The sequence below is a fragment of the Zerene cesonia genome, chromosome 18 (assembly GCF_012273895.1).
Source record: "Zerene cesonia ecotype Mississippi chromosome 18, Zerene_cesonia_1.1, whole genome shotgun sequence".
Classification (NCBI taxonomy): Eukaryota; Metazoa; Arthropoda; class Insecta; order Lepidoptera; family Pieridae; genus Zerene; species Zerene cesonia.
Genome location: NC_052119.1, coordinates 3,161,403 through 3,188,331, shown reverse-complemented (window position 1 = coordinate 3,188,331; position 26,929 = coordinate 3,161,403). Strand labels below are relative to the sequence as shown.

Sequence of the window (26,929 nt, the reverse complement as noted above, 5' to 3'; positions counted from 1 at the left end):
TATTTCATAACGCAGTAATGTCAGTTTATGTTCCGTTATTGAAAGGGAATATACGCATCAATAAGAACTTTTGTTAGTATAAAGCATTGCATGTATATAATATAATCAGACTATTTAACATTTTATAGTATCAGAATACTACCAAAACAAATACATACAACTTCAAATACTACCAAATTTTTATTCAAAAATAGTTTCTAATAAATTTTCTGTAAGTACATATATTATTTATAGCAGTGAAAAAACCTTGACTTTAAGCAATAAACTTATGTTTCCGTTTAAAATCGATTATGTTTTTTAGGAATCGCAGCAGATTCCCTCTTCAATTGTACCTCTCAAATGAAATTTACGCATGTGTCATGGTCTGGTTTCTAGAGATACACATTAATATCCAAAGAGCTAGACTTAGTGCCTAGATTACTGAAATGGCACTATAAATCTCGCCATTTCTATTCCGATTGATTAGTCAGATATATTGTGCTATTTCAACCATTTTATGGTGATTCTTAGTTAATTTTTTAAATAAAATATACAAGCAGTTACAATTTATTTTGACTCAACATAATTAATATGAGACGAAGTTAAATAATGATATTACAATAAAATAAATACCAGAAGTCTAAATTTTCATACGGCGTAAAACAATACCCAATATTATATCAGGATTATCGAACGGATTTTTATATCGCCACAGCAATAGTTCACTCGCTGGAACAAAACCAAGTCAAAACTCAAATGCAAATTGCAACTCATGTCGTCGCAACGTTGTTGGCAACCAACCAGGTTTGTGTTGGGTTATCCTCACCATTTATTGGTAAAGCCACAGTACACTACTTTAACGTGTACATGTTAACATGTGGTTAGACTCTGATATGTTAAAATAACACTCCGAATACTTACTTTTGTCATAACAGGCAACTGAGCTAGTGTTCGCCTGAGCGATCACTAAGGGCCACAAACATTTGCAGAGGAAATACTTTGCGCGCTTTTAAGAGGTAAAGGATAAGGAAAGTATTGGCAATCAGAAGGTGAGGAAAAGGATACGAATTTACCGACCGAATAAAGCACAGTAGCATGCTACTATTTCACACCGGTTTTCTGTGGAGTCTGGTATCTTTACCGAAGCGTGCTCGACTCCCATACTCAAAAGTACTAATATAGAGATATAGTTATTATGTTATAGCTCTGCTAGCTGCTCTGGTCTTAACATTAACTATGTGATTAGATACTGTGTCGCCTTCTTCGTCATCTGCATGTCATGTATCAATAAATAATAACAATAGTTCATCAACGGTTATGCTTAAAAAGCAGCGATTCTATAAAGAATATCATAATAATCATATGTATTGTTGAAAATCATATCAGGCGCACGGTTATAATGATTTAAAATATATTATGACATTTAAAATAATGGTTTGCTATTTCGCACCCTTATTTTGTTCCATATGTAACAGCCCTTACACAAAGATATCGTGGTAACAAACAGCCGTAGGCTCCAATGAGCGCAGATTAGTGCGAGAAGGGATTATGTGTCGGAAGGATACTAACATGGGCTTTGCAATCGAACTGCGTCCTGTAGCGGAACTAGGCTTTATTATTGACATTTGGTTATGTTTGTGTTATAGAACAAGCTTTTGTGGTCGATGAGGATTGACGTTGTAGATAATAAATGATTGTGAATTAAACATTCTCATTCATCGAATAAATGCACATTAAGAATATGGTAAATGTTAGATGTTACGTAGAACTGTATTTGTTGTTTATCAGTATCTGTTTTTTTTTTGTTACTCTTTTAAAACACCTGTATCGAACTTTCAGATACTTAAAATATAAATAGAGTATTTCATAAACCAGAAAAGCATTACCAATTTATAAAAATGAGGCGAGTCACGCGTTTGGAAAAAAAGAAGATTCTAATAAAGGTACACATCTAATACACAAAAGTACACACTATATTGCGTGCAGGCAGACACGTAAAGAACAATAAAACAGGATTTTCCTTAATGCGCCTACATCCGTACATACGAGTACAATGTAGTTGTCTTCCTTCAGTTGAATAACGCAGGAAGTGCAAGGGCGAGAGGATTGTCATAACTAATTAGTTAAATAAACAATTTAAAATTGACGTATTGGCAATAAATTCAAGCTAAATCGGACACTAAACATTATAAATAAAACGGTACTGATGACTCAAAGGCCTACCAGGAAGGGTCTGAACCTTAGCCCTCAAATCATATCCGATTAAGAAGGAAATATACATATTTTGTAAAGTTTTTCTAGACATCAAGGTTATTTTATGTACCTACTTTTAGTCGTTTTACATTCACGAACCTCCAGAAACTATAATGCTTAAATCTGACTACACTCGTGTTATGACTTCTCAGTAGGTACCTAATTATGGCTATAGCCTATATGGCTATATCTCTAATATTTCCGATAACACAACAAAAAGGATTAATCGAACAATGACAGTACAAACACATGACTGCACCTAATACTTTATTATTTCCGCATACCATACAAATGATAGACTAGCCTAATTACCGCTAATGAGCATCTGATCTCACTGTTATATGTGTAGATTGCATGTATAGGAAACAACCCCGGGACACCGGGTGGTACGCCGCATAACGGAAGTAATTAACGCCAATTAAAGCTGGGAACACTATGAATAACGTAAAATTTTATATCATTTATGCGAGCGAACAGTAACATTTGAAATTTGTGAATAGTTACATTGCATTCAGGTACTCTTACATATCGTCATAGATACAACTATCATTTAATACAATTCGCAACGTACATTCATTGGTATACCTATATTATATATTATTATATTTATTATTATTATAAGACTAGGAGTATACCTACTCTCGATTAATAATTACCTAAACATATATATTTAAAAAGAAATGTGAGAAACTATGTCTTCATCTGTAAGAAATAAAAACGTACTCTAATGTTTAGATTTGCTGTTGAAGTTATATACCTACCTATTTTATTGTAAGCCGTAACAGTGACCGATGCGGTTGTGAACTAAAGCGCTCATTACTAAGGCGGCTCGATGGAACACAGTGGGGTTTTAGTCGGTAGGAATCCAACATAACACACGGGTTCTACCTCGGAGGCCGTGGGTGTCTAGATTTTCCCACCTAAAAAAACAAACCCGTACCTGACCGTGACAGAAATGAGAAAACATTTTAACTCACCAATAAGCAACGTTAGTTTGAAATTTCTGAAATTACTATTATTGTATTTATGTACATTATGTTAAAAGAAACACGTTCTTAATAATAGTTTCATTTATTTACCAACCTATTGGACAGCAAGCAAGAATTTCCCATGCGTTCAGAGCTCGTTAAGCAAGATTTGTATTCAGAAGCACATAGCAAGTCAGTTCGGAAATGGGTCCCTAGACGACTAATGCGACAGTATTACGGACCTTTTCAAGGATTAGTAAGACTAATCCAGTCCAGTAATTCAATTAAAATTTTGCATAATAACGTCCTGTTTATTTAATATCGTAGAACATAGCATGTGGATTATTATATTTGAGAACATGAAGCTTAAATACAATTATATAAGTAATAAGTACGTGCGCATGGGTTTTTATTTCGGATACTAACAAAAAAGGACACAGAAGGGTGATTTAGTTTCAATAAAAGGAATCCGTGAAAAGGGTGTTAAATGCTACTATCTACCTCGTACCTATCAAGGGGACACTCACATGGAAATTCACCTATAAATATCGCTGTGCAACGTAGGTTACTTTCTTTTTTTGTATAGTCTGGCTCCACTATGGCGAAGCCGATACCTTTCTTAATATATAAAATTATCGTGTCACAGTTTTCATTGCCATACTCCTCCGAAACGGCTTGACCGATTCTTATGAAATTTTGTGTGCATATCGGGTATGTTTGAGAATCGGCTAACATCTTTTTTCATACCTCTAAATGATCAGAGTAAGAATAAACGTTTGCCGGGTGTAGCTAGTTATATATAAAATGGAGACTTTAAAATATAAAATAAAAGCGAATTTAGGAGTTAGAAAACAAACCTCACCTTTACAATTGATAGTCCTGTTACAGGTTGCCGCTTTCTGCTGAATAATACATTGACCAAGATCGAAAGAATGGGCAATAAAGAATCCGGAGCACTTTTATAGTCTGTAACGTATTAAAACCCTATCCTTAGACCCTTCATTAACATTTAAAGTGCGGCAAACGTTGGAACGCGATAAGAGATTATGCAAATTCAAATCAAATTGTTAGTGGCCAAGGATTTTCACAACTAATCCTTAGAGTGGGTTCCAAATGCATATCTTTAAGCTTCTTTTCAACCCTCATGAATTATATTTACATTAGTAATAATACTATAGTAAGAGAAATGGGGATCATACTCTTTGGTCGTAGTTTTTTTTTTGGAATTCAAAACATTTGTCAAACTCTTCTCAGATGTCAACTTTAACATAACATGAAGACGAAGTGATTAAACTCGCAATTCATCTTCCAATGCACATAACAAAAATTTCAAAAACTATAAATTATAATTATTTATTCAAGAATAACAATCGCGAATAAATACAGCAATATTCAACTAACAATTCAGTACTATAAACGCAATTATCTGATTTCATCAGAAAGTCAATACTAAATGTACAGAAGAATTTTCGCATACAACCTTTTTGATAACTACACAATAGTGTGCTGCAAGATCCTTTTCTTGTTTGATACAGAATATTATATTCTTAATTTAATTTCAGATAATTGATAGTTTTTTTTTTTTGTCTATTCAGCTTTATCTTCACCAGGAGCGCCAACGAGATACCATCTTGTTCGCGCGCGAACGGCCATATTGCGCACAAGTCGCTTTTTATCGTCAAGAGATGGCGCCAAATCAAATAATATTTCGCTTTTATATGGTAACAACAACGCCGTTTTATAGGAATTTGCAATCTCATAAAGGCATTGCAGGCTCTTTATTCGTACGTCCTAAGGAAAAAAAGAATTAAAGCAGTTAACGCATGTTACAAAGAAAATTGTTGAATGATAGAACGATAAAATAATGGATTATTATTAATGAAGATCTGTCACGTACATAATATAAAATAAAGAAAATCTTACCATTGATTTCATATATCCAGATAACTTAACAAGTCGGGGTAGGATTGTCTGTAGACTCTGCGCTACAATGAGATTCGTAGCTTCCACAAAGTAAATTAGGATATCTATCATTACTATAAGCAAATCTTTATTATCATAGTCCAAACCATCTACTACCAACGGTATGACCTAAAAAATAACATAATAATAGTTAAAATCACATGCCTTTATGTTAAATCTAAAAAAATGAATAAATAAATCTCAACTCTCGAATTTATCGAGGTCTGCTTATCAAGGAATGAATTTGAATGGTAGTTCCTCTCCGTAAACATTCACACACAATGTAGATTTTGAGCACACCTTGAAAACTGCTTTAAAGTTCTTTAGAGCTAAAGTTTTTGTATTTTAGAATGAATGGGCTAAAAACATTATGGGCTATTACGAAATTTTGGTTATCACAGATAACTTAATGTTTTTATGACTGAAAAAAGACATGTGTTTATCTTATCCTAATATGAATCCACAAAATAGCATTGGTGCACATAAATTTACTTTCTAGGAAGACAAATGGCTTGTTGGCTTGTCTGATGTAAAGACAATTTGAAATAGCCTGTATTATTTTAGATGCTTACTATCCTTGTATACGATTTTTTCACTTAGGTACTTATAATAAGAGTTTATTCGCGTACCTTAGAGACCTCATTTTTAAGAACTGTTTTCGGCGCTTTTTCTAGCACATATGCCCAACTTAATAAATATGCCTCTTTAGTTTCTTCATTAAAAGGGCCCAATTTATCAGCCAACATAGCAAAGGACTGAAACATTCTCTGTTTATAAAGTATACTTGTACGACAGTGTAGCCTGGAATTCAAACTGTCTGGGTAATCGGACATAATGAGTTTTATTGCTTCTGAACCTTGCTTACAGCAATCTGGGTTTGCAATGGTAAGTAGTAACTGTAAATAAACAAAAAGCAGGTTATAAAACATTTAAAACCATGTAAAATATAATAATTTAAAAAATAGTGCTTGTGCTATTAGATGAAAAAGAATATCGCAATTTTTATTTTGATGAATAATTGAGTATAATTGAATAAGACTTAAACATGTTTCGATTTAAAATTAAATATTTTAGTAAATCATTTCAATGAATATATTCAACATACCTTTTGTAACCAAAACATAAATGTATCGCTCCCTCTCAAAATTAAGGCCTTTGTGATCCATGCAAATAACTGTATTAAAGGTGAACACAAATTTTGATTATCTTTACTGCATGATGATAAATAATTCTTCAATAACTCATATGACAATTCAAATTTCTGTCCATAGTCTGCCTTATTTAAAAAGTGTGCTACCAAACAACATGCTTTAGTCCTAACATATTCATTTTCACTGTTTAAAGCTGTTGATAGAGATAGCGTCATTATATTGTTAAATGTTTGACAAGTTACACTCTTATGTAATGATCGGTACAAACACTCTAGTAGCGGAAAATACAAATCCTCACTTTTACATTTGTCAACAATTCCTGAACTGTGTTTCTCTAAAATGGCCATCTGTTTCTCAGCAGGTAAGCTACACATTGTATTCGATATTAGCATGTAGCCGTGTTCTAGAGATTCTTTAGATGCTGTTTTAATTTCTTTTAGTAACCAGTTTAATATAGAATCTATTAAGCCATGATCACTTTCAATCTGAGATACTTTTTCATGTGTGTATAAGCTTGTGTTAGAAATTGAACCACTCAAAGCCTTTACAACATTGATGGAATTTTCGTCACTCACAGTTATAATTTGAAGCATCTCCTCAATAATAACTTTAGTGAAATCGTCTATACTTGCTAAGTTTGACAGTAAATTTAAGCGTTTTTGTAGCATAATCTTGTCATTGCCAATATTTTCTATACTACATTTTCCTTTGACTACTAAATCCATTATAAGCTCAGGGAATTTCCTAGCAATTGCATGTACAGTTTCAACAGTAACGAGTAGAACTTCATCATCTTCAGAATGCTGTACAACATGTATTAATATTTCAACAAATGGCAACACTAATTCAGATTTCAAGGCCTCAATGGCTCTAATCAAAGTTTTAAATCCTGCTATTTGATGTTCCTTCTCTGGTTCACTAACAGCTGTGAGGCAAAGTGTAGGTATTTCTTCAATTTGTTTTTCAACATTATTTAAAACATCCCATTTCTTTGCCAAATCATACATATCACCCAAAAATTCTAGGCTAGATACCTGAAGTTTAAGTGATGTTTTGAAACCATAATATGCAACAATTGCTGGAATCATAGACTGTGTTACGATGATACAAGATTCTTTTGAACTATTTGCGGTTGTTAACAAAACTCTTGATGCTTGAACAAATTGGGACACTGTATTTGAATCTGCTAAAGATGTTTGCATGGATATAAGTATCCCTTTAACAAAATTTTCAAAACACTGATCAGTGTTAGCTGAAGTTGCCAAATTAGCTACTAACGCAGATAAAGCTTCATGAGCTACAATTATCAGCTCTTCATCAGTCTTTTGATATATTTCTCTATGTATTGAAGACCACAATGCTTTTACAAATGGACTATAAGTTGAAGGTTTAAATGTTTTACAGCTCTCAGCCTAAAACAAAAATATTTAATTGGTATTAAAAACATAAAAATCTTGTTAAAAAACTTAAAAAAAGAAACAAAATTGAACATGTATTTCTTAGTACAACAGCAAGGTACTTTAAAAAAAGAAAATACTATAAACTAACCAGCAAATTTAACGAATCCAACTTTGCAATCCTCAAACTAGAATCTAACTTCTCTATTAACAACACCAGGCATTGTTCACCAAACTCTTGAACAGCACAGAGACATGGGCATAGTGCTTTAGCCAGATCATCCCTCGATACAGCAGCTGGATCATCAGGCGATGGGTGGAAGTCAATTGGATAGTAACATGATATCACTTCAAACATCTCATCCACTAAATGGCCAAGTGAAATGTTTGCTAGGAACTTTGGTAAGAAACTGAAGAGAAACAATAAGTTTCTTGGATCCCTTTCACCATCTATTGCAGAAATAACACCATACACAAAATCTGGACCTAACTGTTTCAAACCTGGAATGTTTAGTAAATGATTATTATGTTTATTGTAATTAAAGAACAGCAATTTTTGATCAAACTTTATTTAATTACTTGTTACTATTTAGCATTACATTTTGTTATTTACAGTATTACATTATTTCATTTTTATTTTATTTAATTGAATAAAGAAAAATCAAAAATCCTTAATCTACAGATGATAAGATTTATATCCTTTACTTACATTCAATATCTTTGTCTAACAATGTTTGTATTGTCATATAAATATTCTGCCTGTCTTGTCGCAGCTGTGATTGGCATGCAACTTCTCTGAACAACACAGTAAAGTACTCAGCACTGAGTCCAAAATTATAGTTCTTCATTTCGATTAGAGTCAAATATCCCTCTAGTACTGCCGGAATTACTCTGTGGTTATCTTTCAACCGGTCTATATAAAACTTTGATATAAAATTGATTTGCACTTCCGATAAATAGTCTCTAGGCAGCTCTTTTAATATTTTTGTAAAAAATCTCATTCCCTTTTCTCTGTTTGCCGCGTCTTTGTTTGTCAGAGCTCCACCCATATTTTCCACAATTTTTGTTATATCAAGGTAGCCGGACACTATGTCTACAATGAATAAATTAAGTGCATACAATTTTTTTTTATTTTTAAGTTAATACACAAAATATCTATACATTTTTTAGCTTACTATTAAACTAAACAATTTCTCTGTTAATAGATATCAAATGTTAAACAGTTTTTAACAATACTATACATAGACTATGAACAATATTTAAATAATATAAGTAATTCTGATTTTTATGTATGGACTATAAATATATTATTACAAAGGTTATCAAAATTAATATTTATTCAATTTATACTGTAGTATACCTGATATGTATATCAGGTAGTGATTTCAAATAAATTACCTGTAATAATGCTATGCGTTTCATTAAATATATCATTTTGATTAATTATTTCTTCAGCCAAATCAGGTTTGAACCAAATTGGTTCCATCTCTATCAAAACAAATTAATCCCCTTGTTTATTCAATTATTTAACGCAATAATGATGCTAAAATCTTTTATATCAGTAATAACCGTTAATATTTCTGGTTTTATTTATGTGTTTACACGCAAATTTAATTTAGATTACTTTTTTTGGTTATGTGAATGTCATGTGATAATTGACATATTATGTATTAAAATTTTGACATTTGACGTCTTGTAATATTGCGTTCAGTTCTTAGGTAGGTTAGGTTAGCTATTTTAATATTTTCAGTGTGCGGGAGTTCTTACTTACTTACTACTTAGCGTGTTATAACGTAGCTATTCTCAATCAAAACTTTGTACAATAGGTACAAAGAAGTTTCTAGTTCTGGTTGAAAAATAAATTTAATTAGTAAATAGTTCGCATTAAGATGATCCTGTTATAGATAAACCTATTAAAGATCTGTGCAGTATAAAGTGTCACTGTCACCAGCTGATGATTAAAAAAAAGTAAAACCCAACTGAAAAGTGAAAACTGATGCAATGTTTAGAAAATTAACTATTAAGCACTTCATAAAAAAGAAAATAGAGAAGTTTGTGTGTAATGCGAATGCAAAAGTTTGAATTACAAATTTAATCAACGTATATCTGAAAAAATAAAGATGTCGCATAGAATTTTAATGGATTTTGTTGTTAAATACCACAAGCCTCGTTTGTTAAACAATCTGGTGTTTTTTCCCAGTAATGGGAATTCATTTCTTGGCCGACGATTAGCAATAGTTTCAGCGCCGCTTTCAACGTCAACTCCCAAAGTTCAATCACCACGAAATTTCAGCACATGTGTCGCAAAGTTTAACGAAGCAGCACTTACGCCCGAAGCGATTAAAACTGAAGGAAAATTCCAATTAATGTTCACATGCAAGAAATGTAATACTAGAAACGCCAAATTTATCTCTAAATTAGCCTATTACAAAGGAGTTGTTATAGTTATTTGTGATGGTTGTGAAAACAAACATTTGATAGCAGATAACCTGAATTGGTTTACAGACATGAATGGTAAGAAAAACATTGAAGATATTATGGCTGAGAAAGGAGAAACAGTTCAAAAAATCTTATCTAAAGATTTGGAATTCATAGCTAAGGAAATAGTTAAAAATCAAGGTATTACAGAAAAGCAGGAGGTAATTGGATAACCTTATCATAGTAATTTTTAGTAAATTTATTATTATTTTAAGATTGTTTTAATTATTGCAAAAGTATATTTGTAATAAATTGTTTTAGAAATGTTTGTTGTTTAGTTTTTATTTTCAATAAATGGAAATGTTATTTTTCTGAAAATTTTCTGGTCTATGATCCTCTGATTTTAAAAAAATACCTTCATATTTGTTAATTTCTTGTTAAAAGCTTTTGTTAAACTTGTATCTATGATTTGCTAACAAAGGAATTTAACACCTTATTCCTTACTCTCATCTTACCCACATTTCAACAAACTTCTTAAACCCAAAACCAAGAAGATTACAACATAGGCTTATAGTATAGGACTTAAAACAAAAATGTATGTAATGTAACTTTACATGTTATGCAGCACCTTTTAGAGAAAAAAATTTACTTTAATTTAGCATTATATTTAAAATAGCATTACAGCTATAGATAACCATACAGCATAGTAGCTATTCAATGCCTAACCATAACAGCAATTTGTTGCATCATAGAATTATAAAGAAAAAACAAGGTACATCTTTGCAAAATGATATTTATTTTTGTCGATTAGGTGTTTTATTTAAATCTTAATCATATTCCTAAATATTTTGTATATGGCAAAACTTACTATAAACAAGGATTATGTACTAATAATGGTTATATATTTGTGCTTATTTTATAAAAAAACACTTTCAAGCTAATTATTGTACTTATATTGGCACCAGATGGTAATCAAACATAGGAAATATGCATTTAGAATTACTAAATGTATAAATCAGAGTTTGAATTTTGTTGCTAACACTAACTTTCCATAGAATTAAATCTAAATCACCATTTCATAAATTTCCTTTCTAAAAATATTAACATTACTTAATATGTTGTAAATTTATAAAAATCACCATAAAAGGTAAAAAATTATCTTATAATTAAATTATATCAGATCTGAACTAACAGATAATAATACTAGAAATACAAGGCACTGAGAAATCACATAGTTACATGAAAATTCGTTAAAACAATAAAAATACTTTTAAAAATAATCTAAATTTACATTACATGTATGTATGCTACAAGGAATGCTTGAACAGTCTTCAATTTTAAATTGCAGATTCCAAATATATCTCTTAGACAAAATATAAACATTTCATAGATGGAATTTTATATCACAACAAATGGTATCCATAAAATCACTCACTATTTAGAAAATATCCAAGCATGGCATTAAAAATTGTCAATAAAAATATATCAGAATAATTAAATCCTATGAACATTGAATGAAAATTCTTGGGAGTAAAAAGTGTTCTATATGTACAAAACAGCTAAAATCTTATTCCAAGATAGTAGTAAGAAGAAGTAACATATCTTTTCTGCATTAAAATATAAAAGTTCAAATGTCACAATATTAAATGATCAAGATTTATTAGATTTTCAAAAATTTTAAGCACTGACAGTGACATTTTCACAAAAAAAAATTATTTTCAAATTTATTCAATCAACTAAAATTCATTGTATTTTCAGTCTTAAATATCTAATCTCTATTATACTCGTTTTGGACGGCTAACAATTGCATAATCAGTTCCATTGCAATTATTATGTGTCACATCTTCCAAGCCAATTTGGTTTTGAAGTACTTGAGCTTGTGCAGCTGTAGGCACTTGAGGGCCTGGTGTGTTCGGTTTCCGGATCATTCCATACCCTAGATGTGAATCATCTGCTAGTCTAGCTGTTTGCATAACATTTTCCACTTCATCATAGTCATTCCAGGTATCTTTATTTTTGGAATCATTCAAAGCCAATGTTGTAGGTCTAGCTTCAATTTTTTTGTACTTAGATGACTTATTGAGTTTACTAGTTGACCCAAAATACTGTAATCTATCATAATTTTCATCTTCTGGATCAACAACAGGACTTGGTAATAAAATAATCCTTGATGATTCTGGCCCAGATGTATTTAAATTATCTTGAGACCTAGATATAAGTTTCATACAGTTTGGACTGTCACCTAAGTTTGGGGTAAACTCGGTATGATCAGGATCATCTATACCTAATGTTTTCCAAGCTTCATTTCTCACTTCTATTTTATCATATGGCACTAATGGACTTTCTTTCTTGATTTGCTCTATAGGTTCATAATTATCAAGCTTTCTGTATCTTCCAAAATCAATACTTTCATCAGTTGAACTTGTAATATCTTTAGCTTTTGGAACATTGATTATTTTACGTGGTGGCTTTTGAGGTTTCGGTTTAAGAGCTGGTTTTGGCATTAATAGTGGAGCTGTGTCTCTATCAGTGCTTGAAGTCTGTTGACTGGTAACTGAAGCACTTTTAAATGAAAGGGAACTCAAATTCAGATCATCAGGCCTAGCTGCTACTAACGGACTCCTTGAACCAGGAAACAAGTTAATGCTGGGTTGAATATTAAACTCAGAATGTTCAGGACTATGTAAATTATCATTACCAATCATCTGCTTCATTGTCTTCATCTTTAATGACAAACACTTGAATATTTCTGATTGATTTGGATGCTCTAAATGAAAAATTCCTTCACCTGTGTCACATTTTCTTCCAGCTTCAAATGTAAATTTACCCTGTCTATAACCATAGCGTCTTATATACCTATATGGCCAAGTTGCATACAGTTTATTATCATTTGCATCCCTCAACTCAATGGCTGTTGCTGTGAGCAGAAGTATATATCTTATAGATTCTAAACCACATCTTGTTGAAGCTTCTGACGCACATAACTTTACAGAAAATACTCCTTCACCTGAGGAGCAATAGAGGTCATTATCTTCATCACAACTAATTGGACTTGATGATCTGCCTCTGAATGCCACAGATTGTAGAGCTGTCACCCATTCTAAGGTTTCTGCTTCTGATGGAGCACATATTTGTTGCGTGAGAGACTTAGTAAAAATGGTAATTGTGTTTGGACTAGTATGTGTAATTTTAATACAATTTTCTAGAGTAATTATTTTGGGTATAGCACCAGTAGTCACTTCATCTTTATTATCATATATTTCCAGCCTTTCAATGCCTTGCTTACTTGCATTGAATAATATACAGTATTTTTGTTGCCAGTTTTTCTGAAATATTATAATAGTAATAAAGAATAATAGAAATAATAAATATTCTGGAAACAAATTCAAAAATCTTATGAAAATTTTGAACTAACACTACCCATCTTCTATATAGGCACTTGCAAAGATAATTTAAAGGCTGAAAGCCAGAAGTCCATAAGCTGAGTTTCATTTAAGTATTTAACAAAAAGAGTGTTCTCATGATTTATAGATTATTATTATGAAAAAAGATCAATTTAATATGAGAGGGGAAAGATCAAATTAATATGATAGGGAAAACAGCTATCCAATGTAACGATCACTAAATACAAAAACACTTGCTATATTTGTATTTTATTGTTTGTCGTATATGTTCAGTCTGTAAGACTGAGTCATTAGAAAGCATAAAAGCACTGTCATAACTGTACTTCACCGCGTGTTTGTTATAACATCATAAAAACTAAATTAATTTTGAGATATAAAAGAAACTATTTGAATGATCTATATAAACAAACCTTTTTTGGAAATTTGCTAAAAACATTTCCCCCGGCTGGCGGAAATAATAAGCAACCCGATTTTATCTCGTCGTCTTGTTCCATTTTGATATACAATGAAAATAGAGTTTTAATTCAATTGTATTATATGCACATTTTATTTAATCACACAATTGTTGGCATATCATAATACTGGGTTGTATTTTTTTATAATAGATAAATATTTTACAGTTCAAACAAAAAAAAGCACAAAAATACCAAATTTTGAAGGAAAGAAAAGCAGTGTTGCCTGAAAAAAAAACTTCAGTAATCCCTTCTTAAGTCTCTCTTAACACCTATGTACTTATTCAATTATGAGAATTCAGATAGTTCTTATTCTCGTTAATATTATATGGTTTAAAATTTAAATATTCGTTTGAAATTTAATAACATAATAACTAGGTGCCTACGTAATAGAAAAATGCGTTTTTGTTTAATAGTAATCTATACTAATATACTAATATTCTATCTTACTAATATTATAAACGCGAAAGTTTGTAGGGATGTGTGTGTGTTTGTTACTCTTTCACGCAAAAATTACTGAATCGATTGCAATAAAATTTGGAACGTAGATAGTTGGACAACTGGAATGGTGTATAGGCTATAACTTTTTATCCCGATATTCCTACGGGATACGGACGTACGCGGGTGAAACCGCAGGGCGCAGCTAGTAATATTATAAAGCTGAAAAATTTGTTTATTTGGACGCACTTATCTCAGGAACTACTGGTCTGATTTGAAAAATCTCTTTCAGTGTTAGATAGCCCGTTTATTGAGGAAACCGGGGCGGACCGCTAGTTATAATTATAAGGGGCGTCTGAAAATCAGTGCTGTCTCATACCCTCTAGTCCTGGGCAGCAATAGCTGAGACGCAGCCTTTTACTTCTGCATATCATGTAATTTAAATTGTATATTGTGTGAAAATGTTTGAAGCAATAAACTTTTGATTAATTTTTTTTTATTGTGAAACTTCATACTGTTCTAATTATGGCATTAAAAAAAATATAATAATAATTTAAATGACATCGGTCCCCTACGAATAAAAGAATTCTATCAGTTGTTTAACACCCATAATCCAGTTGATAATGGTTGTTTGTGAAGTGCGAATTGTCTAACATTTTTAATTTTCGTAGGTAGGCATATATTTCTATGACGGGTAACTGATATGTAACTATTTTCCTTCTACTTTCATGAATAATATTATGTTATCTATACCTTCGTAGTGGATTTCTTTCGTAGCACTCACTTATATGATATTTAACAACTGGGACCAAAGTCTAAACAAACTAGTTCTTAATCTGTGGTTAGATCACTAAATTTGACGTTGAATTTGTCAAATGTCATTTGATTTGATCGAATAATAAACGAAATCGACACATTTTGAGAAAATAAATGTTAATGTGTTTCATTTTTGTGTTGTGATATCTGCGCTTGACGGATACTTTTGAGCCTCTTATAAATCTCAGATGTAAAACTATCCACAACGTGACATTGGCAAAATTGTGGCAACACAGCACTGCCATTCATAAAATAAAATTGAATTGAATTAAATGTTAATAGTTGAAAAAAGCTAAACATAATTTCAACGATATTTTGTCAATTGCGTAGAATGTCTAATAACTTAAATCCCTTGGCCGGTACTGCTCATTTGCTTGATGAATTGGACAGTATGTTTTGTAATAATCATTAATTTGTTTTTGTATATACAAACTTTTATTAACGAAAATAACATGTTTATTAAGAGAAACTAATGGTGTTGCTGCGAGATGGAAGAACATTAATTGGTTATTTGCGGTGTGTGGACCAATTTGCCAATTTAGTACTCCATAAAACTATTGAGCGAATTCACGTTGGCAAGGAATATGGTGACATACCCAGAGGAATCTTTATCGTGAGAGGCGAAAATGTGGTGCTTTTAGGGGAAATTGTTAGTAAACTTAAATTATTATTTTTTATACAGTATACATCACCGTTAATTAAATTAAAGACAGTTCTTTTCCAAAATTGATTTTTTTATAAGAAAAAAAGCAATCTTTTGATTGATGGGTTTTTTTGATTATAGTAGGGGAGCCCAAGAGGAGATTTTTGGGATTTACTCGAGCACGTCAGATTAATATGGAAACTTATCTATTACTATGTACTGCTCAGACAGCCATGGAAAATTAAAATATATTAATAATTTTTTAAGTTTACGCTCAAATCCTCAGATTAGCAAAATTTGGAATTCTTGTGTTGTAAATGACCCCTAGTATCTTAAACTGGTGCAATCTAGTCATATTTTTTTTTAATTTAACCCTTTCTTCATAGCAACAAAATTACCATCAAAGACGTAAGAATTATCAATATTTTATTTCAGTGACATGCTAGAGCATGCAAAAATAACAAAATCCATTGCGCTTGAGTTTTTCCATAGCCTTTTTATTCTTTTTATAAAAAAAAAATCAATAAACGTTTCTCCACTGCTAAAATTGAAAACATTATAGGGCTTTTTTTCATGCTATTGTCTATTTAAGAATTCCAATAGGTTTCTGAGAAGCTTGAGTAAATCCACATTTAGCATCTTGGCCTCCCCTACTATTATATATACATTTGATAAAATTTGATGAAAAGTTTGATTGTTTTGTGTCATTAGTAATTTTGTATATTGTTTTGTTTCATAATTATTTGCGCTATTTCCGAATATTTTACAGTACAGATGATTTTTTTTTTGGTTTAGGATAAAGATAAGGAAGACAATTTACCACTCACTGAAGTATCAGTTGATGAAATTTTGGATGCTCAACGGAGGGAACAAGACGCAAAAATCGAACAGCAAAAGCTTCTATCTAAAGCACTTAAAGATCGTGGACTCAACTTATTAGCTGACTTGGGGCATGATGACATGATCTAACTATAAAATTAAATAAATGTAAATTAAATAAGAATATTATGTATAAATTGATTTTGAATAAGATACAAAACTTTGTTTTTTTATGCCTTTAAAATTTAATAATAATAATTTTGGTATAGTTTTATAATTATTCTCTCATTGCATTAAATTTGGTGATTTTACTCATATAATTTACAATTTTCGTATATATTAATAATATATATAACATAACATTCAATAAAAAAATACTGTTCTGTTCTTACTGCATATAATTTTCCTTTTTAACTTGAATTACCTTTATTTTTGGGTTATTTGTTTACAAAGCTTCAAAAACAACATCTTTACTATCCAAACTAATAGCATAATAACAAGGTAGAAACATTTAAATAGGAAAGCGTATCTGCTTTTTGTTCGAATTTCAAGTCGCAAACATGTGTTATGATACGATTTTTGGTTCTGGAGACTGACCTTTTGACCAGTGAGCTGGTTCTTAAGCACCCTCATCTCATCTGAGTTATTCAAACAACTTAAAAAAAAAAGGTTCTCAATTCTACAGTATTTTTTCCATACTCATTATTATTTTAGAATTCTTTTTGTATTTGTTAGGAAGTTGTCATCCCCTGTTATTATACTATTCTTTGTCATATTTTGATCAAATTTTAGTATGGAGTGGTATCCCCCCCCCTCTAGGGACGTTGGTGACTACCCGTATTATTACACTACTCTTTGTTGGTGACCTATTTATGTTCTCATAACCGCTCCTCCTATGAATATAATATGTCTAACCCTAAAATCATGCCACCATCCCAGACGCAACGTCAGCAATGCCTTATCGCGCCTGTCGCTGGAACGGTGGACAATAGAATTAGATCTAGTTAGTCTTAAGAGAACAGTGTATCAAAATCTACACTTATAATAAATATTCGTAAATTCCGAATAAAAAGTTTCTCTTATATAAATCCGCAACCGCTCCCGAAAGTTAACTAACTTTTTTATTTCCGTGTTTTATTTTTTCTATATAATGTATTTTTTTCCTATTGTCTTGTTGAAATTTTTCGTGTGTCTTCAGGTAGATTCGATAATAACTTAGAACTAATAGTACATACTACAATATTTTAATAAATATAACCAATATTATAGAATCTTCTGTTGATCAAAGCATGGTATCTTACTTGCCATTGCCAATGGCAAGTGGCAACACTCATTTCCTACGACCGACGACCGTTGTGACAATTGACATTTGAAAACAATGCAGGATCTCTACTTGGATGATTTCTAGTTTCTACTTTCTATCATTATTTTAAAACAAAAAAGTTTTATTTTACTGTTTTGAAAATGAACATAAAGTGTTAATTTAACTTGTAAATAGTGATAGGGCCATAAAGTGAAATAACATGTGATATAATATAAAGTTATTTGTACTAATTTTTTTTTTATTATTTTGTTTACTGTTCAAAATATCAGTTAGGATGAGTACATCCGAGATAAAACTTATAGAACGACTACGCCAGGAGAATCTGGAACAGTTTTTTACATTAGTGCGCATGCATTTATCATTCGTTGTAGATATAAACACAGACGAGTATGTATTAAACAAAAACAGTAATTTTCAAAGAAATGAACAATTAAAAAATTTAAAATAATCCTCTCTTTATAGCGTCGACTGTTCGACGGATAAGCCAAAACAATTTCGATGGAATTTCCATAAGAAGTCAAAGAATGCTGCCACAAATACTAGTCAAAGTAATACAAATACTACCAAAAATAATGCAGAAGCTAACTCTATTACCGAAGAAGGGATAGCTAGATTAAATGAGCTTATAGATTTTTTATCAAAATCTGACAGTGAGTATAGAAAAGGCCATATACGAACAGTCTGAATATTGTTCTATTTATTTTATTACCAGAGACCTAGATATTACTGAACTTTTTCTTCACAGTATTATGGAAAAATTATCATCCTTTCTTTATTCTTATTTTTATAGATGTAACACAAGAAGGAATATTCCGGCGCACTGGTTCATTGAGTCGTCAACAAGAATTGAGGCAGTTACTACACACTGGATCAAGTCTTGGTCTGGATGAAGGCAAATTCTCGGTACATGACTGTGCATCTGTGTTAAAGGGTTTCCTTGCCGAGCTGCCACAACCGTTACTGATGGATCAGTATTATCAAACTTATTGTATATTAGCAGGTTTGTTATTGAATAAGATAAAAAAATATAAAAGATGAAATATTCAAATAAAATTTAAAATAATTTATTATTTTATTATTAATTTGAGTATGATTGAACATATTGTTATTTTAATTTTCAGCTCAATACCCACCCAATGCTGAGTCATCAGAAACAAAGCTACTAACTGCATTACAGTTATTACTCTTACTATTGACACCGTCTCATAGGAGTTTCCTAGAAAGGCTACTAAGTCTACTGCGGCTTGTGGCTGATAATGAAGCCAGCAATAGAATGTCACCAGACACTCTTGCTACAATGTTTACTCCACATCTTTTGTGTCCAAGAAAGGTAATGGCCTATAAAAATGTGATACAAACAAAAGTTTTCTGTTTCTTGAAATGATTGGTTGGATATTGCGTGTCATCGCTTCTGGTGCATTTTTTTTTTAATTTACAGACATTCATTGCAGGGAAAAAGAGGATAAAAAATGCCTGCTGTTGTTATGTTATTTGTACCATCAATAAACACTAGCAATACTTTAGTAGTACAGGTGTTTTGTAGTGTCTGATTTTGTTTGGTCCCTTTGATTTTAACTAACCTAACCTAACCTCACATTCATATTTATCTTTAATAATAAAAATATACAATTAACATCTATTTCAGTTATCGCCAGAGAACTTCCACACAGATTCAATAGCTCTATCACCAGTTATAAGCTTCATGATACGCCATTCGTTTCGTCTATTTGAAGCCCCCGCACAACTAGCTACAGACGCATCTGCTTATTTCGCGTTGCGGGAACGGAAACGCATTATGTCACCTGACGTTGACTTGGATGAGAGTATCACAGACAGGTAAGAATATTGCAGATGAAGGAAGAAGTGTGTTTAAGGCTAAAGCTAGACATGAATAAGTATGTAAGTTTATTTATTTATTCTTTATAGTACATATCACCGAAAGAAGAAGAAAATAATAAATTGTCACTAAAAGGCGGCCTTATTGCTCAAGAGCAATCTCTTCCAGGCAACCTTTCCCAGGTGTGTAGGTGGTGTGATGAAATTCAGTGCAATCAAAAATGATGCATAACTCACGATTTATTCATAAATAGTAATCAATTATCTTATCATTTTGGTTGTAAATATAATTAAATTTATATATGTAGTATTTTCTTGTGTTTTATATGTGTAGTTTAATCGAGTAAAAAAAATTTCAACAAACTATATATTTAGTTCAAAATTATATTAAACTTTCAGCTGTGTCAACATTGCATAAATCCAAGCAAATTTTGCAATTTTCAGGACAGCAGCGAATACAGTATACACATTCGTAGACCGCCATAGAACTCGCGTTGAAAACGAGACCAACCCCACAGACACTGCCTTGGCACAACTGTATGCGCACATACAAGCATTGCCTGACTCACACCATAAACGACGACTCGTTAAACATTTTAACAGACAGAATGGATATGGTATGATTGTATTTTTGAATAAAATTTTTATGCGTCTCATATTTTGTTTAGTTTGCTTATATCTAATATCATTAATCACATGTAGAAACGTAAATATATATAACATAGTTATAGATGACCAAACACTAAAAAAGAGCCAGATAAATTGAGAACTTTACGTCGTTTTTGACATTGATTAAAAAAAATCACATATAAATATACCTATTTATATGTGATTTTTTTAAGAATGTCATTTTCGTAAGAACATACGTAACTCATAGTATTACAGGAGACAAAATGATTATTACGGAAAAATAAAAAATTCTAAACTTTTGTTTTATTCTGGTTCATATTATGTAGTTATGAGTGACACACATTATAATGTTATAGTAGGATATAGTAGATTTTGATTTTGAATATTGTACACAGGCAATTTTCATATTTATAATGGCCAAAACAAAATTTTCAGGCACACCAATACAAATACAAAGGACAGGCAAAGTTGCTGGTTCTAAAAGTTTCGGAGATTCGATAAAAAGGCACATTTTCAACAAAGGTCTCCTGAACAAAACACCAAAGAAGGGATCTACTTCTGCTATACATACTGTAGAAGAGGTATGTTTTATGTTAGTTGTGTGCAAAATATGATGCTTATTTGTTATAACTGTATTCATCCTACAGATCCGGGCAAGTATGTATACATACAAAGTGTACATACATGTCTATATCTATTGTTAATCAGCATTAATATAACTAACTAAATCATTAATTCATTTTTTTGTTTGTTCCTGTTCTCCATGCTCTCTCTTTGTTTGTTTACTGTCTTCTCTTCTTAATTTTCGACCCCGTGCTAAACGCATGCCTATTTTCAGAAGTCTAAAGGCAAATTTAAGTTCTCTGATGACAGTAAAGATGTTTCGCATAAAAACATCGTACTAAAGAACTTGGCCCATAAGATGGCAAGTTCAGAATCGTTGGACGACGATTATGATTCTGACGCCAGCAATGAAAGCACATTATCCGAGGGAGCGTTAAATAAATCCCGGAAATTGAGTCCTAAATTTGTTTCTGAACCTAATCTAAGTGCGCTAGACTCGAATGACGAAACACCAAAACATACCAAAAAACGAGGATCAAGACTGTTCAGATCGAAAGTCGTGTCGCAGCAAAATAAAAAGTATCAAAAGCGCATGAATATACGTAGTACGCCGACGTCTTGTGTTTCGTGCGTTGAGGATGAGGATACCGCGTCGGACACAGATTTTTGCACTACAGATGATACGCCAAAGAAAAGTAACATTTATAACATGGATTTAGAGTTCAAAATGAATTATTTGACAAGTACTCCTGGGATGTCGGAGGTCGTTCTAGACGAGGATTGTGCTACGCCTTATACTATCAACTTTAGGAGGGCATCAATGTCGCCCATAACGAAGTCGACGCAAAAGCTGTCGAAAGCTATGCAGGTTTGTGCTTCGCATGAGATATGCATGTTGTGTTTGTTATTTGCGTTTTCATTTCATTACGTAAACATTCATACATAATTCACATATGTTTTTAACTGTTCTTAATCAATATTTGCTATTAATATTACCATTCCTAGATATAAAAAAAACTCAAAAAATCAAATAAAGATACAACCTTTTTATAAGGTGGTTTCATTAGTTTAAGTTAATTTAAAATCCGTTTAAATTTCTAAATGTATAATACTCGCGTAAAATCAAACACAAGAATATACTACATTTTAAATCCTTAAGAGTAAGAGTTTAGTTTTAGTTGAACATTAAGTGCATAAAAAGTAAACTTCTGTCTGTTAACAATTGTAATTCCTTTATCTCTCAGGAATCAATAATGACGCCACGATCTCGTAAACCATTAATAATAACATCAGAGCAGCGGGATAGTTTACCAGAAAACCAAAGTGTGCTGGTAACAAAAGATCAAGATAAGTCGGATATTTACCAATCTCTATCTCCGAAGAATGATAGCGATTTCGTCTCCTCGGACGACGATATGACGAGGTCTTCATATTCATGCGACAGGTATGAAATAATGTGTATTAATTGCTAATGTAAAAGTTATAAAGTGTTTAAAACTATTTTTGTTGTATCCCATATAAATATATCAACATAAATCATAAGATTAGATCAAATTGCGTATGAAAGTAATAAATTATGATAATCAGTTATTGTTATGGGTCTATACGGGTCACTTTGTCTATCGTATAATGAAACCTCATTATATTATAATTATTAATTTTATGGCCTCTCGTGTTTCAAGTATAACATAAATACATGATATTACTAATTTTGTGTTTATGAGAATTTTTGTATTTGTGAAAAAGTATTGTAGTTTAAATTACAAACAAGGATTTGGGATTTTTTTAAAGAGCGATGTAATAGACTTTGAACTTTATCGCCATTATAATAAGGTATGATATTGCCGCTCGGACAATTTATAAAGAGCTTTGAATGGGCGATTGTGATTCAATATGTTTATAGTACGTTAATACTCTTTATCATAAGTAAATTTGGGGTGAAATAGTATCAATTAATATGAAAACGCGTGGCGATGAAAGATGAGAGTACAATATAATATTTGCCATTTTTTGTGCAATAGGACAGCAAATGAGCAAACAGGTCATCTGATGGTTAAAAACGACGACTATAAATATCCGCAAAATGTTGTCATATCAACTCCTTGAAAAAAAGAAATAAACATGACAAAGAAATTATTCAGGTATTTATTTCTGTCTCTTTACTAATATTTTAAAGGCAAATTTTGGGAAAAGGGCAGACCGTATTATGCGTCATAAATTTAAATCAGATAGATTTTTTTTATGTAACATTTGATTGATTTGAGTTATTTTAAAATTGTATCTTTGTAAAATATACATTTTGTATTTTCAGATCAAATTCAGCAAGTACGTCTTTACCGAAAAAAATGATCGATACAAATTCTTCAAACACTAGTCAATTATTATGCGATGCATCAAAATATGTATATAACAATGAAAAACGGAATCGCATTGATTTAAATACCACGTTATGTGACGAGAAAATAATTGAACACAAATCCTTATCACAACCATTCAAAGAGTATTTATTGAGCAGATCCGTATTAACTGCGACTCCCATCGATTTATCGATTTTAAATAAATCGGATGATGAAGCATTGACCGACTCATTGATGTACTGTCTAGATGGAAATATACCATCGGATTTGACATCATCGATTAGTAATTTGGCAGTCGATTCGAATATCTCGCAGGGTATGCGATCGCCGTTGAAGAATCTAAATGTTATAGAACTAAGTCCAAATCGTAAGAGGTGCGGCGATGTGATAGACGTTTCAACTGAGAATAAAAAAACTATAATTGAAAAGGAAAATATGAATCAACATTTTGAATTGCGCGAAACCGACTTGTAGAGACAAAGATATTGAGGGAATTAATTATTGAGATCCGATGGAGACGATAGGAGAAATAGACACTAGATCTCATAAGTGCGAGCGAGATAGCACGCGATCCATCATGTCAACTATCATGTGTAACTTGGTTGACTTTATTTAAATTTAATTTCTATACCATCACATACTATATTAATTTAAATACTCACTTGTACGTCAGTGTACGCAATTCTGTAAGATCTTAAATTTCTTCCTTGAGCGAATTTTAAATTGTCATCATTCGTGGATTATCTTCTTTCTTTTCTTTTAAACCAAAAGGATTCTAGCATTTAATATTTACCTCAATTGATAATAAAACAATTTCGTCCTATGTAATTTAAATCCACGTGCCTTAACTTCAAATATGTTATTTTTATAATTTCTACGGGAACTGATACTGTTTACGTTTTGTAAATAATGTGTTCATTATAATAATGTAAAATAAATACAATTTACGAATATTATACGACACTTTTGTTTTATTTAAGCAACATTGCAATATTGAAATTTTAACAAGTCTTGTAAATATACGAGTAATTTATACCAGGCAGATGACTGAGAATATTATTAATAAAATACAAGTTAAGTAACAGTAGAATTGACAACAGATTCTGTAGCAGCAATTGACGAATTTGTTCGTTATTGATTGTCTGTGGTTGCTGGAAATTAAAAAGCAAACAATTACAAAATAATTATATGCAAGTTAACTTTTTATTACATATATTGTGTATTCCAAAGGTGACGTATACAAAATCTTAATAAATTGAACGATATGTAGTTGAATTGTATGTCTGTTGTTAGCAGTAAGTAATAAACAACGCTTGGTTTTCTTATATTTGTCAAGCAGAAGGCATTTTATTAATTTATCCAAAAGTAGCAGAAGAAAGGATGTATATTATGAATATATAGTAATTGTATGGCTACAGCAAAGAGAACAGAACATGTAATATTGATATACCTAAATTTTTTCAGGGCTAATAACTCTTTAAATTTTTTTTCGTATCTTTGAATTTAGTATTTGACAGAGAAATATACTCACTATTTTCTGACCGTAATAGCTTTGGATGCTTTGCTTTTTTTCGCTGATTTAATATTTTTTGGTGCCTTGTATTTTTTTGCGGGTTGCTTAGGAGTTTCTTTGATGTAAAATACTTTTTCTCTCGGCTTCGGCAATGACAATTTTCGAACAGGAACGATAGGTGTTGGTGGTGGTATATACTCCAAATAATCGTTCGGTTTTGGGGGTGGAATATATTGCGTCTTTTTACTTTTAAGCTGTTCCCATCGTATGAAATCATTCAAACGTTCTTCTTCAAATTCCTTTCTTTTCCTCTTCTCTATAGCTGCTAATTCTTTATCGTGTTCTTTTGCTAATTGATTTAGAGCGCGACGACGTCTGTACCATCTACAAATGGGAGTCAATCTCTTTAACGGAGGCGGTTCATGAATATTCCTCCTCGACCTCCATCGCATCGATTTCGGCAGGAAATTTACAACTGTCTCTCTTTGTTTTGGATTACTTCGATTAGCTGGGTTGTAATAAGAAATAGTTATCGGCACTGGGAGGTTTCTCGGTTTTTCCACTGAAATAGTAGGCCTGTAAAATAACATAATTGAAATGAATTATGAACAAGTTTTGCTGTAAAGTATATGTCATATTTAAATGTATTGTAAAAGGAGACAATTACCTTATAATGGTCTTACGCTTGCAAGATGAACATATTCGTCCAATGCGACAAGAGCATTCGTTGCTCCTTGCCTTTGCAAGTTTACCAATCATTTGGATTCACCCACCATTTCTTTTTTGTTTATTGTTAGGCGCATTGAACCTACATTTTTGAAAATATGTAAGTTGTCAAATGTATGTGATTTATAGTTTTTTTTACAAGAGTTATCTAAACATTATGATGGCCATATGATGACAATTATTTTTGTTTTTTATTCTGTCAAATACATAGCATGAAAAAGGACAGCTAAAGAAAGTTAAGAAGATTTTATATTATATTGGATTATAAACCTTAATTAGTTACGAATAGATACAAAAATACGTTTCTAAACAAGGGTCCAATTTGAATATTGCAAATTTTTTTAACTTCTGGTAATCTTTACCGCCTTAAACACGAAAAGACGTGGATTGGCATAATATGAAAGTATGTCTGTGGAAAAGTTGGTTATTTAAGAGTAAGAGAGAGAGAGAAGTAAAAGAAAAAAGACAATATTTACACAATTAAAATGAAATCAATGTTTTCGCACTTATAAACTTAATGGAGTAAAGTGTAAACAAAGTTAAACGACTTCTGTTATCTTATCTTGGATGGGGAACCGACTACCGGGTGTTTGAATGTAATGGAAACAAATGAATGATTTTATATTATTATTCATATTTGAAAATAATATGCTGGAAATTAAACGCGTTGCTAGTGTATTATTTTTGTTTTGTTCACTTATAGCACTCTTGAATAACGTACTTATTCAACGGTGAATTCGGTCTAGTAGTTCCTGAGATCAACACGTGCGAAAAATATCGTTAGCCTCATATTCTTAGTATAGATCTGCAGACTGCATTGAAATAGATCACATCTTAGGTATGTTTTATTAATGGTTCGACCGTGACCTAATCACGAAAAACACTGAATTATCACAAGTGAATAGCAAGAGTACTATGTATTTCCACTTATTATTCTTCTGTCAATAACAAAAAATGAAGAGTTAATTAATTTATCACCAGGGACAAGCTGTCAAGTGCTATTCATATTACGAACGTCAGCCAGTCAAGCCCAGATATTACAGTCGTAGAGAATAAAGAGGTAGTTATTTCATGAAAATTATTTGACCTTACAAAAGACAAAAATGGCTTTTACAAATTATATTCTTTATTCCAGTGCTTTTGATGGATTCGTTTCCCGATGTAAATGCTCCTACAAAGCGTTACAATAAAATAAACATATGTTAATTTTTTTCTATTATCTTAAGCCAGAAATGTTTCCTCACAAAAGGTCCAATTGACTTCTTTAATACAATATGAA

At 31.5% G+C, this 26,929-nt stretch overlaps 6 protein-coding genes across 8 annotated transcripts; 3 read left to right on the top strand and 3 right to left on the bottom strand.

Annotated features, from left to right (window-relative positions):
* Positions 1-4,537: 4,537 nt before the first annotated feature.
* On the bottom strand, positions 4,538-9,354 carry LOC119833908 (MMS19 nucleotide excision repair protein homolog). Its single transcript, XM_038358129.1, has 7 exons — positions 9,109-9,354; positions 8,420-8,803; positions 7,862-8,211; positions 6,268-7,725; positions 5,792-6,058; positions 5,124-5,291; positions 4,538-4,991 (listed from the first exon to the last, which is right to left on the bottom strand). Exons 1-7 carry the CDS (start codon positions 9,194-9,196, stop codon positions 4,788-4,790), a joined length of 2,919 nt encoding a protein of 972 aa, XP_038214057.1. The 5' UTR covers positions 9,197-9,354; the 3' UTR covers positions 4,538-4,787.
* Positions 9,355-9,641: 287 nt separating this feature from the next.
* Positions 9,642-10,399, top strand: LOC119833821 (DNL-type zinc finger protein-like). The gene has a single exon (XM_038358012.1). It carries the CDS (start codon positions 9,831-9,833, stop codon positions 10,359-10,361), a length of 531 nt encoding a protein of 176 aa, XP_038213940.1. The 5' UTR covers positions 9,642-9,830; the 3' UTR covers positions 10,362-10,399.
* Positions 10,400-10,953: 554 nt separating this feature from the next.
* On the bottom strand, positions 10,954-14,200 carry LOC119833899 (docking protein 2). Its single transcript, XM_038358120.1, has 2 exons — positions 13,943-14,200; positions 10,954-13,454 (listed from the first exon to the last, which is right to left on the bottom strand). The coding sequence occupies exons 1-2, from the start codon at positions 14,024-14,026 to the stop codon at positions 11,907-11,909; spliced, it is 1,632 nt and encodes a 543-aa protein (XP_038214048.1). The 5' UTR covers positions 14,027-14,200; the 3' UTR covers positions 10,954-11,906.
* Positions 14,201-15,327: 1,127 nt separating this feature from the next.
* LOC119833801 (U6 snRNA-associated Sm-like protein LSm1) lies at positions 15,328-16,897 on the top strand. The gene is made up of 4 exons (XM_038357986.1): positions 15,328-15,352; positions 15,511-15,627; positions 15,703-15,887; positions 16,677-16,897. Exons 2-4 carry the CDS (start codon positions 15,570-15,572, stop codon positions 16,848-16,850), a joined length of 417 nt encoding a protein of 138 aa, XP_038213914.1. The 5' UTR covers positions 15,328-15,352; positions 15,511-15,569; the 3' UTR covers positions 16,851-16,897.
* Positions 16,898-18,061: 1,164 nt separating this feature from the next.
* Positions 18,062-24,244, top strand: LOC119833979 (rho GTPase-activating protein 19). 3 transcript variants are annotated; one of them, XM_038358241.1, is made up of 10 exons: positions 18,062-18,411; positions 18,487-18,674; positions 18,815-19,024; positions 19,146-19,354; positions 19,670-19,860; positions 20,305-20,477; positions 20,926-21,071; positions 21,329-21,922; positions 22,299-22,498; positions 23,366-24,244. In XM_038358241.1, the coding sequence occupies exons 1-10, from the start codon at positions 18,299-18,301 to the stop codon at positions 23,883-23,885; spliced, it is 2,544 nt and encodes an 847-aa protein (XP_038214169.1). In that variant the 5' UTR covers positions 18,062-18,298; the 3' UTR covers positions 23,886-24,244. The 3 variants fall into 3 exon arrangements, with proteins under 3 accessions (XP_038214169.1, XP_038214170.1, XP_038214171.1); XM_038358242.1 differs by lacking the exon at positions 23,366-24,244 and adding an exon at positions 23,076-23,251; XM_038358243.1 differs by lacking the exon at positions 21,329-21,922.
* A 178-nt stretch (positions 24,245-24,422) lies between these two features.
* Positions 24,423-25,732, bottom strand: LOC119833920. Its single transcript, XM_038358154.1, has 3 exons — positions 25,592-25,732; positions 24,943-25,500; positions 24,423-24,562 (listed from the first exon to the last, which is right to left on the bottom strand). Exons 1-3 carry the CDS (start codon positions 25,681-25,683, stop codon positions 24,442-24,444), a joined length of 771 nt encoding a protein of 256 aa, XP_038214082.1. The 5' UTR covers positions 25,684-25,732; the 3' UTR covers positions 24,423-24,441.
* Positions 25,733-26,929: the final 1,197 nt, after the last annotated feature.